The following is a 13,835-nucleotide window of genomic DNA, read 5'->3' as shown; positions in this document are numbered from 1 at the left end:
CTTATCCAAACCCCATTAAATTCTCTTCTAGAAAAAGTATTGTGAAAAAAAAACTTACTAAACGTACCTGCGTTAAACGCCAGATGAATAAGAAATAATGAATATGTTTGTATTGTTATCTACCTAAAAAAAGTTGATAAGCTCATAACTCATGATTTTATTTGCAAATAACAGTCTGCTTTTCTACGAAACAAAAAAGACTCCTTAAAACAAGGTTAAATACTGGTAATTAGCGACTTTTCTGAAAATTATAACGCTGCTCAAGGATATCACTGGAATAATTCCCAAGCAACGATACACCAATTCAAGATTTACCATAAAAAAGATAAAAAAGTGGAAAATGTTAGTTCTATTACAATATCAGACCCATGACACAGTGCGGGGCTCAGATAGCCGTAGCGGTAAACGCGCAGCTATTCAGCAAGACCAAGCTGAGGGTCGTGGGTTCGAATCCCACCGGTCGAGGATCTTTTCGGGTTGGAAATTTTCTCGACTTCCCAGGGCATAGAGTATTTTCGTACCTGCCACACGATGTACGCATGCAAAAATGGTCATTGGCACAGTAAGCTCTCAGTTAATAACTGTGGAAGTGCTCATAAGAACACTAAGCTGAGGAGCAGGCTCTGTCCCAGTGCGGACGTAATGCCAGAAAGAAGAAGAAGAACCCATGACACAGTAGCAGTTCAGCTAGCTAGCTGCAGCTATTTATTTCAAAATTGATAAATTTTGTTAAACAAATCAAAAGTTATTTTTAAGTCAGATGGAGCTGCAGCTCATTATAAAAATAAAAAGAAATTGTCAGCTTATGTAATTTCAAGAAAATACATGGATTGAAAGCAGAGTGGCACTTTTTTGCCACATCCCACGGCAAAGGCTCTTGTGACCAGTATTGCCACATTTCTATCTCTACCAAAGGCTCAAAAATCTTCGAAGATTCTAAAAATCTGTACCCAAAATCTGTACCCAAAATCTGTACCACACCCAACATAAAGTGTAGAAAAAACTACTGAAATCGTAACTTATTTGAAACTGTCATATAGTTTTTATTCAAATCATTTCAACTATTAGGGGGGTCCGTAGCCTTGAGGTAACGCTTTCGCTTCATAAGCGGAAGGTCATGGATTCAATTCCCAGCCCCTCCAAAAAAATAACCCGTCCAGCTACCAGAAGACGCCGCACGGAGGACCGTGCTTAGGGGAACACATCTATCCTCCGTCAGTATCAGATGGTGACTGAGACAAACTGACCCACTCCGCAGGCAGCTAGCCTTAAACGACTCAGGAACACGGCAAAAACGAACCACCGCAAGAGCAATTGACTATGGCTTATGGAAATCGATTGGACAAAACAGCAGTGCACTCTCCTACCTGCTCGGTGTGAGAGCAAAAGAGCAGAAGAGAGTGAAAGCAGATGTAAATATAGATTAGCTAAAAATAGAACTGTATCGGTAAGGAAGATACAGATAAACTGATTCCGGCACAGTAGTGGCCACGAGCACGGAGTGCCTTTAAAAAAAAAAAAAATTTCAACTATTACATAATTATTATTAAATTCTATGGAAATAGTATATTTTAATTGAAGGTTTCATTAATAATTATAATAATAACGAATTATTCGTTCCAAATTTCACGCATCTCTTGTGTTTTGTGTTGCAAAACTTGCCAATCCCGAAAATCTGTACCAATCTGTACTTCTTCGTGAAAATCTGTAATCTGTACCGTACAGAATCTGTACCAAAAACTATTAGAAAATCTGTACCTTTCCAGAGAAATCTGTACTTGTGGCAACACTGCTTGTGACGCTATTGGCATTAAAAAAAAACTCTGTATAATTCCGTTTTACTTCTTTTAACGACTCCCAATAAAACAAATATGATCTATTTTGTGATTAAAACTCATTCATCACTTGAAAATATAATCATACTAGACTATTTAAAGCGAAATAAAAATAAATTAAAAAATTCATTGTGGACTTCAAAAAATCGATGTTAGAAAAAAAATTTTCTCTAAAATATGCCCAATTTGCAATGTATGGACGACTTTTAGTAAATTCAATTATGAAACTTTTTGCTTAAGGATGATCAATATCTGAAGAAACCGTTTTTTAAAATCGATTTCAAAGTTTTGAATCATTTTTTTTTTCAGTGTAGAAATAGTTTTTTATTTTTTCAATTTTTTTTTAAACGTCAGGAAATTTCACGACAATCCCCCATACAACACTTTTTTGTAGGTCTTACCGTTTTTGAGTTATACGGGTTTATAAAAAAAAAAAGAAAAAAAAACTTTGACCCTTTCCAAATGTTAGTCTAGATCGATTTTTAAAAAAACAAAATATGCAAAGTATCTTAGTTTCACATATTTTTGACATCCAGAAAGTTTCATTGAATTCTGTAGGGGTGCTGCCAATCGCGTGTCGAGTTGGCGTGAAATCCGTCAGGCACAAAAGGTCAGGACAAGGAAGGCGATGGCTACGTCAGCACAGCGGACAGCGGAAACCAACCAGCTCCCACGATGACTTCCCCCATCGTACCATTCAACAGCTTAAGAACAACAAGGCCGCTGGCAAGGATGGTATCGGAGCCGAACTCATCAAGATGGGCCCGGACAGGTTGGCCGCTTGTCTGAATCGGCTGATAGTCATCTGAGAAAAGGAACAGCTACCACCATCCTAAACGCCGCCTACAAAGTGCTATCCCAGATTCTCTTCCGCCGTCTATCACCTATAGCAAACGAGTTCGTGGGAAGTTATCAAGCAGGTTTCATCGACGGCCGCTCGACAACAGATCAGATCTTTTCCAGAAATGCCGTGAGTACCAGGTCCTTACGCACCATTTGTTCATCGATTTCAAGGCGGCATACGATAGTATCGACCGCGTAGAGCTATGGAAAAGAACAGGATGAGAACAGTTTTCCCGGGAAGCTCACAAGATTGATCAGAGCAACGATGGACAGTGTGCAAAACTGCATGAAGATCTCGGGCGAACACTCCAGTTCGACTACGACAGGGCGACGGACTTTCGTGCTTGTTGTTCAATATTGTGCTTGAAGGTGTCATGCGTAGAGCCGGACTTAAAGTGGAGGTACGATTTTTACGAGATTCGGATAATTTGATTGCTTCGCGGATGACATGGATATTATTGGGAGAAATTTTTTTTTCTATCTTTATTAACGAGATTTTTAGCCCTGGGCTAGTTCATCTCGGGACCAACGGATTTACTTCCCTTCCGAAGGAAGTCGTCACTGAATTTTTTTGTGACTATCTCGGGGATGGGATTCGATCCCATGTCCTCGGCGTGAGAGGCGTGTGTTCTTACCACTACACCAGGTCCGTCCCCCAAGGGAGAAAATTTGAAACGGTGGCAGATTTGTTAACCCGCCTAAAACGTGAAGCAACAAGAGTTGGGCTGAAGGTGAATGCATCGAAAACAAAGTACAAGCTGGTTGGTGGAACTGAACGCAGTGTTACGATAGACGGACATACCTTCGAGGTGGTGGACGAGTTCGTCTACCTCGGATCCTTGTTGACGGCTGACAACAATGTTAGTCGGGAAATACAAAGGTGCATCATCAGCGGAAGTCGTGCCTACTATGGGCTCCAGAAGAAACTGCGGTCAAGAAAGATTCACCTCCGCACTAAATGTACGATGTACAAAACGCTCATAAGACCGGTAGTCCTCTACGGGCATGAGGCGTGGACTATGCTCGAGGAGGACTTGCAAGCTCTTGGGGTTTTCGAACGCCGAGTGCTAAGGACGATCTTCGGCGGCGTGCAGGAGAACGGCGTGTGGCGGCGAAGGATGAACCACGAGCTCGCTCAACTCTACGGCGAACCCAGTATCGTGAAGGTAGCTAAAGCTGGAAGAAAACAAAATATTATTAACCAATAACGAAAAAGTTCAAAAACTTACTGAGCAGTTTGAAAGCGCACACAATTTTAATTTAGAGTCAAAAGCTCGATTTGAAATCGAGCAGCTCTGGGTATTGAAAACATTTTGAATACGAATATTGTTTTCGAATAATTTGAAAGAAATAGTAAGTGATAATAATCACTCGGTGTGGGATCTCTGAATACGTTTATCAAATTGGAACAGCACTGTACAGCTGTTTTTTTGCTTCACCTTCCTGAGCGTTTGCAATATCTCAAACATAAAACAGTAACTCATCAAAAATTACACCCACAGACCCACTTTGATGCGGAAGTTCATTTTGCGACGAGGTCTATGAACAATGTATAGGTAGAAAGCGAAACGGTTGTTCTGTTAGAAACTTTAATGAAGCATCTCTTGGAATGTTCTGCCATATAACGACCGTTCTTTGTCATACAGTTGTTGCCTATTGACTCTCGCTGTTCCATGCGCCACTTCGGGCCGATGTGTGAAATTCACATCGTACCGAAACCGAGCGAGACAGGACAGGACCAGACACCAAACGGAGAGTGAATTTAATAGACTGATAAATGAGGCAGGCTTTTATCGCCCACCGGAAGCCAAGCCGCCTCAATTTAGTTCCATCCATTTGTTCACCGGAATGCTCTTTGTTCCGTGTGAATCATGGCAAACAATGAGAATAATGGTCCAGGAGAGAGGGCTTACTGAGTGCAATGTGACGGAACAAGCCGATGGTAGTTGGGGTCTTACGGTGATGCATGTATGAATGCAAATTAAATGGAAGGTGTTAAGGTTTGTGATGATCTTTCGGAGTCGTAATGAGCATCAGGGAAAGGGTAGCTTACCTAAAGGATCGGTGGCGTAGCCGGGGCAACTTTCTAGCGACTGCTGCAGGATGAAGGTGAACACGAGATGTATTAATGCTAGGATGAAAATTAACGCTAGTAGTAGCCACACGATGTGCACCGTATTGCTCTGGTTCATGCGGAGAAAGTAACGCTGATACAGCATTTCCACCTGAGGAGGAGAGAAATAATAGAATATGGGATCAGTTTTTGATGTGAAAGGATGTTTTGCTAAGAAATTGTTGCACACTAGATTTTTTTTTTTCAATTAAGGCCTATAATAATAAAAATTTTCTTATCATTTTGTATTTTTTCCATGCCATAGGCACAATCAGGATGGGTTTCTTGTTGGTATACCATTCTAATAAAACTAAATTTATTTTGGTGTCCTTATTCCATGTTAGTTACGCTAATGGCATAAAAATATATTATAAACATACAATAATGTCAATTCTGTCCATTACTATCGTACTAAATGCTAAGAAAAATATTTTTGACAAATGTTTAATTGACGTTTAATTGAATGTTTAATTTCAGAGCCCCTCCTGGCTACACCACTGGTCCATCACCCGGAAGGCTTTAGGTTTTTTTTCATATTTCGACATGTAGAATTCAACAAAAAAAACCGGTTGGAAAACCCGTGTAACACCATCGTGACCTTCCCTTGCGAGATGTAGGTATTGTGTCTGATAGATCGTGATACCAGAAAGAAAAAGAAGATATCGTTTAATAGGCACGGTTATACTTTATGCCCAGTGGAGTCAAGAAAATTTCCATCACGAAAAGATCCTTGATCGTATGGATATCGAACCCTAACACTTTTAACGTGGCTTTGCTTCGTAGTCACGTATGTTACTGTAAGGCTTACAAGTGCCTCTTAACAGCAAATTCAAAAATAAGAGCAATTCATTTAATTTAATTGTGCAGTGCTAGAGGTACCTCTCAGACGACACAAAGCAATAAAACACTTTTTGTACTGCCACAAAAAAGAGTAAAGGAAATTTTCCGGCTCCAAAAACCTCCCCTAGAATGTAAAAAAAGGTTTCCATGCTGTGGCGAAGGCAGTTTTCGTTTGGCACGTGTACTGTGGGTTTCTCGTTTTATTTCAACAAATGAAGAATTAATTCCATTCAAAAACAAAGAGTGGCAAAGAAGATGTCCTTTTAACGACTTTTTTGTCCTCGTCGTCAAGGAACACAGATGGTTTCTGTTATCTTATGTTACTCGAATGGTTGGTTGTAATGAAAGGATGTAAGATCGTTGAGTAAGTTTAGTTAGTTCAGTAAGATTGTTGAATGAACGGTGTAATGTTTCGAAAAAAATACGCAATTTCTAATATTAATTGGGGTCTGCACGATGTTTTTTAGGCATTACGTCCCTACTGGAACAGCTTAGTACTTCCACAGTTATTAACTGAGAGCTTTCTTTGCCAAAGTTGCCATTTTCGCATCCGTATATCGTGTGGCAGGTACGATGATACTCTATGGGAAGTCAAGGGAATTTCCATTACAAAAAGATCCTGGACCGAACGGGAATCGAACCCAGACACTTTCAGCATATATTTACTTTGAAGCCGCGAACTCCAACTACTCGTTTAAGAAAGGCTCCTAAAACAGTTTTTTTCCGAAACAAAAATGGAATTAAGGGTTATTAAAAGTTTTTATCTTTGACTGTCAGGGAAGTTCAAAGTATTTTCTGGGGTTCCAAAAATATTCATAGTGATTTCTGAAACGTTTCCAGCGGGTATCCAATTGCGTTTTAGAGGTTAACACTTGGTTTCCAAAAGACTACTTTGAGTTCCCAAGGATTCACGAGGATCTCAATTGGCTTTATTAAGGTCATAATATGACCACTAGGGTTCAAAATTTAAACATTTTTGAAAATCCAATCTCCCATATATTCCTTACTATCCCTACTATAAAAATAGTGTTCTGTGAAATTATCAGCTTCTAGGTGGCTATTTAAAGGTGGCCCAAAGATAATGTAGGTTTATACGGAAATTACTATGAAAATAATTTGAAATATGTTCCAAACACGCTTGTACTGTAACGTAAGTACAAACTTATTATCCCATAGTAAAAAATCATTCTTCAAACCACAATAAAGAAATTCGGACAGATAGCAGAAGAGATATTCATGATGTTCCCGAAGTGATTTGTCAGTTCGATTTCTTTTAGCAAATAACAACACCCGAGGGTTTTGTTTCAAGTGTAGCTTTAGCTGTAATTTTATTTTGATGTTAATTTTAGGATAATTAGTTGAGTGTAATGTACTTACAAAAATCGGTTTGCATGGGTAAAACGCACTTTCTAACCGTATTATAAACGCTGACACGCGGAATCTGCATGTATATATACAATTTTTAGGTTAAGGTACATTCAATACGTTTTAATGTCAACTTACAATTCGTGTACGTTTATAGATTATATCGCGAATGATAATTCAACTTTTAGATTTAAGTTTTAACTAGCTGTAAGTACAAATTTTAAATTAGTATAAGAAACAATTCAGTTTTGATTCGACCTACACTTCACTACGTATTGGTTCCTTAGTTCGGTACAAACAATAAGAATGACGATACAGGTCGTCACAATTCGTTTTACCCATACAGTCTTTCTGACGGATTACTTGACAGTTCGCTCAGGCTGTCATTGGAGCGTGACAGGAAGTGCTGCCAGTATCAACACATGAGTTTGTTTGCTATTATTTTTCAGCATTTCACCATAGTAATTTCCATATTAACCTTCATTGTCTTTGGGCCACCTCAAAATCACCACCTAGAAAGCTGAAAATTCCACAGAACGCTGTTTGTATGGTAAGGATGAATTTTAATAGACTTTCTTTGTCGATTATTGAATAAATATGTTGTGTTTCCTAAAGTGCAAAAGCAATTGCAGTGTTTTAAGTCAATTTGTTAGAATTTAATTAAAATCTACAACATGTCTTTCTTCGAAAGCCAGACGCCATGTAAAGGCAGCTTCGAATTCCGTATGCTTTTGTTTCGAAAGCCAAACGCTTGAATTTTATCGATATTTTCTCAATAAAAACTGACAACGAAAACGAAACGACAGGTTCGATGAAGAGTGCCAGAGAGTGACAGACATGAAGAATATCGCCAGAAGCCGTATGCTTGTGGCTGGTACCCGACACAACAGAGAGCGGTACAGGGCAGCGAGAGCCAAAGAAAAGCGAATCCACCGCAGAAAGAAAAGGCAGCGTGAAGAAAGTGTGGTAGCTGACGCTCAACAAAGCATGAACCGGAATGATATGCGGAGATTCTATGCAACGGTCAATGATGCGCGGCACAATACCGTACCAGTGCCAGCCATGTGCAATAGAGTGATTCAAATTTTGAAATGTTTGCTCCCCTATACTCAAACGATTTTAATTATGGTAAATAGCATCCTCCCAAAGTTCGAAGTGATTCGGAAGAAATTTGACTGTGCACACGCCATATGAAGTTTATATGGAGATTACTATGGAAAACGCCAATCTGTTCGGCTTTCTATCTCTTCGTCATAATATTTTATGGAAAAGTGAACAAATTCTTCTAATGTGAAATCCTCCCACCTACAATTTTGCCGAAGACCACTTTTTGATTGGACGTCAGGATAAATTGTTATTCATCATCATAAAGTTGGTTTGCATGTAGCATGCTTCACCAACTGTTCGGCAGGCAACAGTGGTGCTCCTGGCGGTAAGAATAGATCAAAGTAATCCAGGCTACTATGTTCTACCGCTAAAAAGCAGTGTTGCTCTGAAAGTAATTGAATGATCATCTCAGCATGATTTAGACTTTGTTATCAAAAATAACAAATTATTCTTACGTCCCATCGAAATGTGGTCTTCGGCAAAGTTGTAGCTGGGAAGTTTTCACATGAGATGGGTGTGTTCACTTTTCCATAGAATATTATGACGAGCAGTTAGAGGACTGAACACAAAAGGTTTGCCTTTTCCATAGTAATTTCCATATAAACTTCAAATAGCGTGTGCACAACCAAATTTCTTCCGAATCACTTAGAATTTTGGGATGATCATTTTCATCATAATTGACATCGTTTAAGCATAGGGGAGCAAAAATTTTAAATTTTGCATCAGTCTAATGCGCAATGATCGAGAAGGGAATTTGCTGACCGATAAAACGGCGGTGGCTGCCAGGTGGAAGGAGCACTTTCAGCAATTGTTGAACGGTGCAAATGGAAATGTAGCGAGGAACAGGATGAACATTTGCGTGGGACAAAATTTAGATTCTCGCTCCAGTTCACTTTTTCGATTGCATTTAGGTCCCATAACAATTGTGTAAAATTTCAGCTTGATCGGTGAAACTATATTTTAGCGCCAGCCGTTCAAAGTTTGTATGGGATTTACTATGGGAAAACTTATTTTTGCAAACAAAAATCGCCAGAGGTCGCCCATTGACCTCTATCAAAAATTTCCGAACACAGACCACGACAGGAATTTTACCATTACGAATATTGCCATAGACCGCGAAACAATCCGACACCTGTGAAGAAAGTTATTAAACATGTACTATTCGGAAGTTTTGCCCAATTGTGTTATTATTGTTATTCTTTTACGTGTTAATCAACGTCGCTTTGCCAAAAGGAATCGTGAGATTCATCAGAGGTTTAGAGAGGCTAAGCAGCTTACAAAATTAGCTATGGTCTCTTATGGGATTTTCAAACAGATTACCAAAGGGTTCCCAGGAAATTCTCAGCATATCACGAATTTCTTGTAAGCTTCTTGTAAAGCCATTATTCCCTATCAAACTCCCAAAACCAGAGAAGAGACCTTTAAGAAACCCCCTTTTAAAATACAATAAAACTATAGGAAAGCTTTGAAAACCTTTGTGAACCCTGATACAACATATATTGAATGACGATGGAGTGGATAGTGGGTAGTACCGTGGATATGAAATTTTCACAGTATCAATGTGATTTTTTTTACGTAGAAGTTTAATTTCAATGATTTTAAACTTGTGACTGAAAATAATCAGAAGTCTGAAGTGTGTGTATTTCAGACATTACACAGCGTAACAAAAATTACATTTTTGCGTGTCTGTAGGATCAAATTATGTGTCTCTAGTAGATTTTGGGTTCTAGCACGTCACAAGTTTTAGTAGGCTTTGAGAAAATGGGCTGTGAAGTGTACTATCTCGTTTTCCACACGAACATTCAAAAAAATCCAGAACAACATGTTCAAATTTGAACGAAACTTTCACAATTCGCTTTTTATTTAAATATCTTTTAGAGGAAAATATAAAGATGATCAAAACATGATTCATTTTTGTGTTACACGGTGTGGAAATCTGTAGTGAGACTGATTTGCGGTAACTTTTCATTATGGGACAATTTGACTCGCTGTTTTTTCCTAATTTTTACGAACAAACTATATGATCTCATTAGTGCAGCTGAAAGAGCTTTGGTAGATTTGTTGAAAACTGAACTCAACTCAATTTTGACGAAAATGCAGACGGGACTGACTTGCGATTCACGACAGTACAGGTCGTCAAAGCTTAATAAAACACCGGTTCCATTGACGTTTACATGAAATTCAAAATATAATTTATCAAACTTATTTGTGGTGTAATCAACCAAGCATGCAAAAAAGAACTTTAACTTTCAATTCAGATATAATTTAGTTGAAAAAGCTAGATAAAATTTACATTGTATGGATTTTTTCAACATGTTTGCATACTCCTTACAGAATTCTTCGTTTCTCTTATATGGCAAAATACAATACTTTTCTGAACCACCAAAAAATAACTTTTGACCATCGAACTTATTATGAACTTTGATGATAAATATCGTTATATACATAAAGTTTGAATTTTGTGGCAAACAAAGCAAATAAATTGCCATACAAGCTGACAAACTTGCTGGCTGAAAAAGTCTAATTTTGCATTTTTAACCTTCATCCAGCCAACATACTTTTCACATGTAAAAAACACACTAAAATGTGCATAACTTTTATGTTTCTCGATGGATTTTGTTGAAATTTTCAGAACTTCCCGAAAAACTCTTCTAGTTTATGGTCCAGGAAGTATATAGTATATGGTCCACGTGATTTCTGAATTATTCCGGGTTGTCTTGGGGTACCAAAATTGGCCACATCGTCCATTCAACGGATATCTCAAAACCCAGATGAGCTAGAAGGTTGGTGTCTTCGGCAAAGTTGTTCAACAGACCAAGAGCTATCTGTCAGTAGCAATCCTCATTGGGAATTTATCCGCTAGGTGGCGTTAGTAACAATTTTTCTTCAACCATCTATATCTCAAGATCTTGATGAGCTAGAAGGTTGGTGTCTTCGGCAAAGTTGTTCAGCAGACCAAGAGCTATCCGGCAGTAACAAACATAATTGGGAATTTGTTCGCTAGGTGGCGCCAGTTACAAATTTTCTTCAATCTTTTATATTTCAAGATCCTGTAGAGCTAGAAGGTTGGTGTCTTCGGCAAAGTTGTTTGGTAGGCCAAGAGCTATCCGGAAGTAACAATCTGAATTGGGAATTTATCCGCAAGGTGGTGCTAGTTACAAATCTTCTTCAATCTTCTATATCTCAAGATCCTGTAGAGCTAGAAGGTTGGTGTCTTCGGCAAAGTTGTTCAGCAGACCGAGAGCTATTCGGCAGTAACAATCTTAATTGGGAATTTTTCCGCAAGGTGGCGCTGATGAGCTAGAAGGTTGGCGTCTTCGGCAAAGTTGTTTAGTAGACCAAGAGCTATCTGGTAGTGATTGGGAAAATATTCGCTAGCTTGCGCTTGTAACAAATTTTCTTCAATTTTATGTATGAAAAGTTAACAAGCAGATCAATGTTGGGTGGCTCCAGTTTGTCTTCGGCAAAGTTGTTCACATCGTGGCGAAAATTTTAAATTCTCATATTTTATGATTGAGATTTTTTACGCTTGATTACGCAGCTCAACAGCCACAATACATGAGTTGGATCATCAATTTGTTTTAAATGCTGTTTTCACTCAAAGCCTTATATTTTATATACGAGATTTTTTGGTGGAGCCTTCCTTCGCCGAGTGGTTGGAGTTTGCGGCTATAAAGCAAAGCCATGCTGAAGGTGTCTGGGTTCGATTCCCGGTAGGCCCAGGAACTTTTCATAATGGAAATTTTCTTGACTTGACTTTTCATAATGGAAATTTTCTGACTCTGGGCATTGTGTATCGTACCTGCCACATGATAAATATACAAATACGAAAATGGCAACTTTGGCAAAGAAAGCTCGCAGTTAATAACTGTGGAAGTTCTCATTGAACACTAAGCTGAGAAGCAGGTTCTGCCCTAGTGAGGAAATAATGCTAAGAAGAAGAAGAAGAAGAACGAGCTTTGGGCTAGTTCATCTCGGGATCAACGGCTTCGCTTCCCTTTATAAGGAAGTCGTCATCAAAATGTTTAATGACTATCTCTTAGATGGGTCGCATACCAGGTCCTCAGCGTATGTTCTAATCACTATACCGAGTCCATTTCCACATAGAGTCCTAATTCTTTGTTTTTCTGCTAGAATTATAACGCACCTTTCTAATGGAGTGCTTCGTGAGGCCCAAGCAGGACAGTTCGGTTTTGCATCGTCCGTTAGATTTTGCTCACAATTTCGCGCGTTTTCGTCGCCGGAGATTTTTTTTCCTGTTTGGAGCGTCTTGCTGGGTAGTGCTTCGTGAGGCCCAAGCAGGACAGTTCGGTTCTACGGCGCCCGATCGATTTTGCTCACGATTTCGCGCGTTTTCATCGCCGGAGAATTTTTTTTTTCCTGTTTTGGAGCGTCTTGCTGGGTAGTGCTTCGTGAAGCCCAAGCAGGACAGTTCGGTTTTGCGTCGTCCGATAGATTTTGCTCACGGTTTCGCGCGTGTTTTCGTCGCCGGAGATTTTTTTTTTCCCTGTTTTGGAGCGTCTTGCTGGGTAGGTATTTGGGAAGGCCCAAGCAAGACGGTTTGTTTTCGGAACGCCAAGAAGTTTTGCTGTCAGTGTCAGTTTTGTGTTCTTTCGAGAATGGATTACCAACTGGTGAGTTCGTTTCATGCTTATGATAACACATTTTTTCTTGAAAGCGTAACTTTAATGTAATATTAAAACAAACTTTGTATGGTTCGTCACTAAAAGTGTCGGCATTATGCTATTTTCTTATACAATTTCAATATACATATATTTTTCTCTTTTTGACGTTATTAAAAATTATCTTTTGAATTGTTCGACATTGTGAATGTTGACGTATTTTTTAAAACTTCTACCATATCGAGACAAAATGCACAGTAATACTCATATGTCATTTTCAAACAAACTATGTATGGTTCGTCACTACAAGTGTCGGCATTATTCCTGTTTCATATAATTTAAAATATACATGTAATTTTCAGTTTTCGACATTAATAAAAACGTATTTTGAATTGTTCGACATTATAGATGTTGACCTATTTTTTAAAGCTTCTGCCAAAAACTTCTCGAGACAAAAATACAAAACTAGCTTTAAATATAAGTCGTATATTTCCCCCTTGTCCATGGATCGCATCACCGACCAGAGGTGACTCCCAGATCTTTTCCTCCCTCACTAATAAACACCCTTCCCGTGGTGATTGTGGAGATGCAGAGGTATTCTCGGTCTCTAGAAGCAACAATCATTACACCCTAACATTCCTTCCCCATCCCAACTGACTGTAAGGACTTGGCCGGCGCCGTTATTGATCAATAATATTAGATCTGCTAAAATTGCACTTCGAGAGTAAGCGGAAACTCCCATCCCTTATTCATTTGGATCGTAGTGCAATTCTTACCAGTTCCGATCAATCACGGAGTAGCAACCATTGACATGTACAGTCAGTCTATGCTATGCTATGCTAGAATTATAACGCACCTTTCTAATGTTAACAATAACATTGGGCTTTGACAGACACTAAATGTGTTTCATGATTGAATATTTTCGTCGGCATGAGCGTGAGCAAGTGATTTTGCATTCAAAAATCGATTTTGCTTTTGTTGGAGAACCTCATGGTTGAGATTTGAGTGTCAATGTACCTATACTGGAAGTTTAATAGATCAAGGGCCATCTGAAATGGAAAACTGAACCAATATTCATTCGATGTATGGTGCTAGTAACCTCCCCAAAAT

The 13,835-nt window shown here is 38.8% G+C and overlaps 1 protein-coding gene across 9 annotated transcripts in view; it reads right to left on the bottom strand.

Annotated features, from left to right (window-relative positions):
* Nucleotides 1-13,835, bottom strand: part of LOC5579912 (adenylate cyclase type 6) — a 611,840-nt gene that overhangs the window by 183,830 nt on the left and 414,175 nt on the right. For all 9 annotated transcript variants that reach the window (XM_021848827.1, XM_021848823.1, XM_021848828.1 and 6 more), the window contains one exon: nt 4,732-4,903. In XM_021848827.1, the coding sequence (XP_021704519.1) occupies nt 4,732-4,903 (172 nt within the window). The remainder of the gene's footprint in view (nt 1-4,731; nt 4,904-13,835) is intronic.

Source organism: Aedes aegypti, chromosome 3 (assembly GCF_002204515.2).
Source record: "Aedes aegypti strain LVP_AGWG chromosome 3, AaegL5.0 Primary Assembly, whole genome shotgun sequence".
Classification (NCBI taxonomy): Eukaryota; Metazoa; Arthropoda; class Insecta; order Diptera; family Culicidae; genus Aedes; species Aedes aegypti.
The sequence above is the reverse complement of the archived record's forward strand: the minus strand, read 5'-3'. Positions and strand labels throughout refer to the sequence as shown.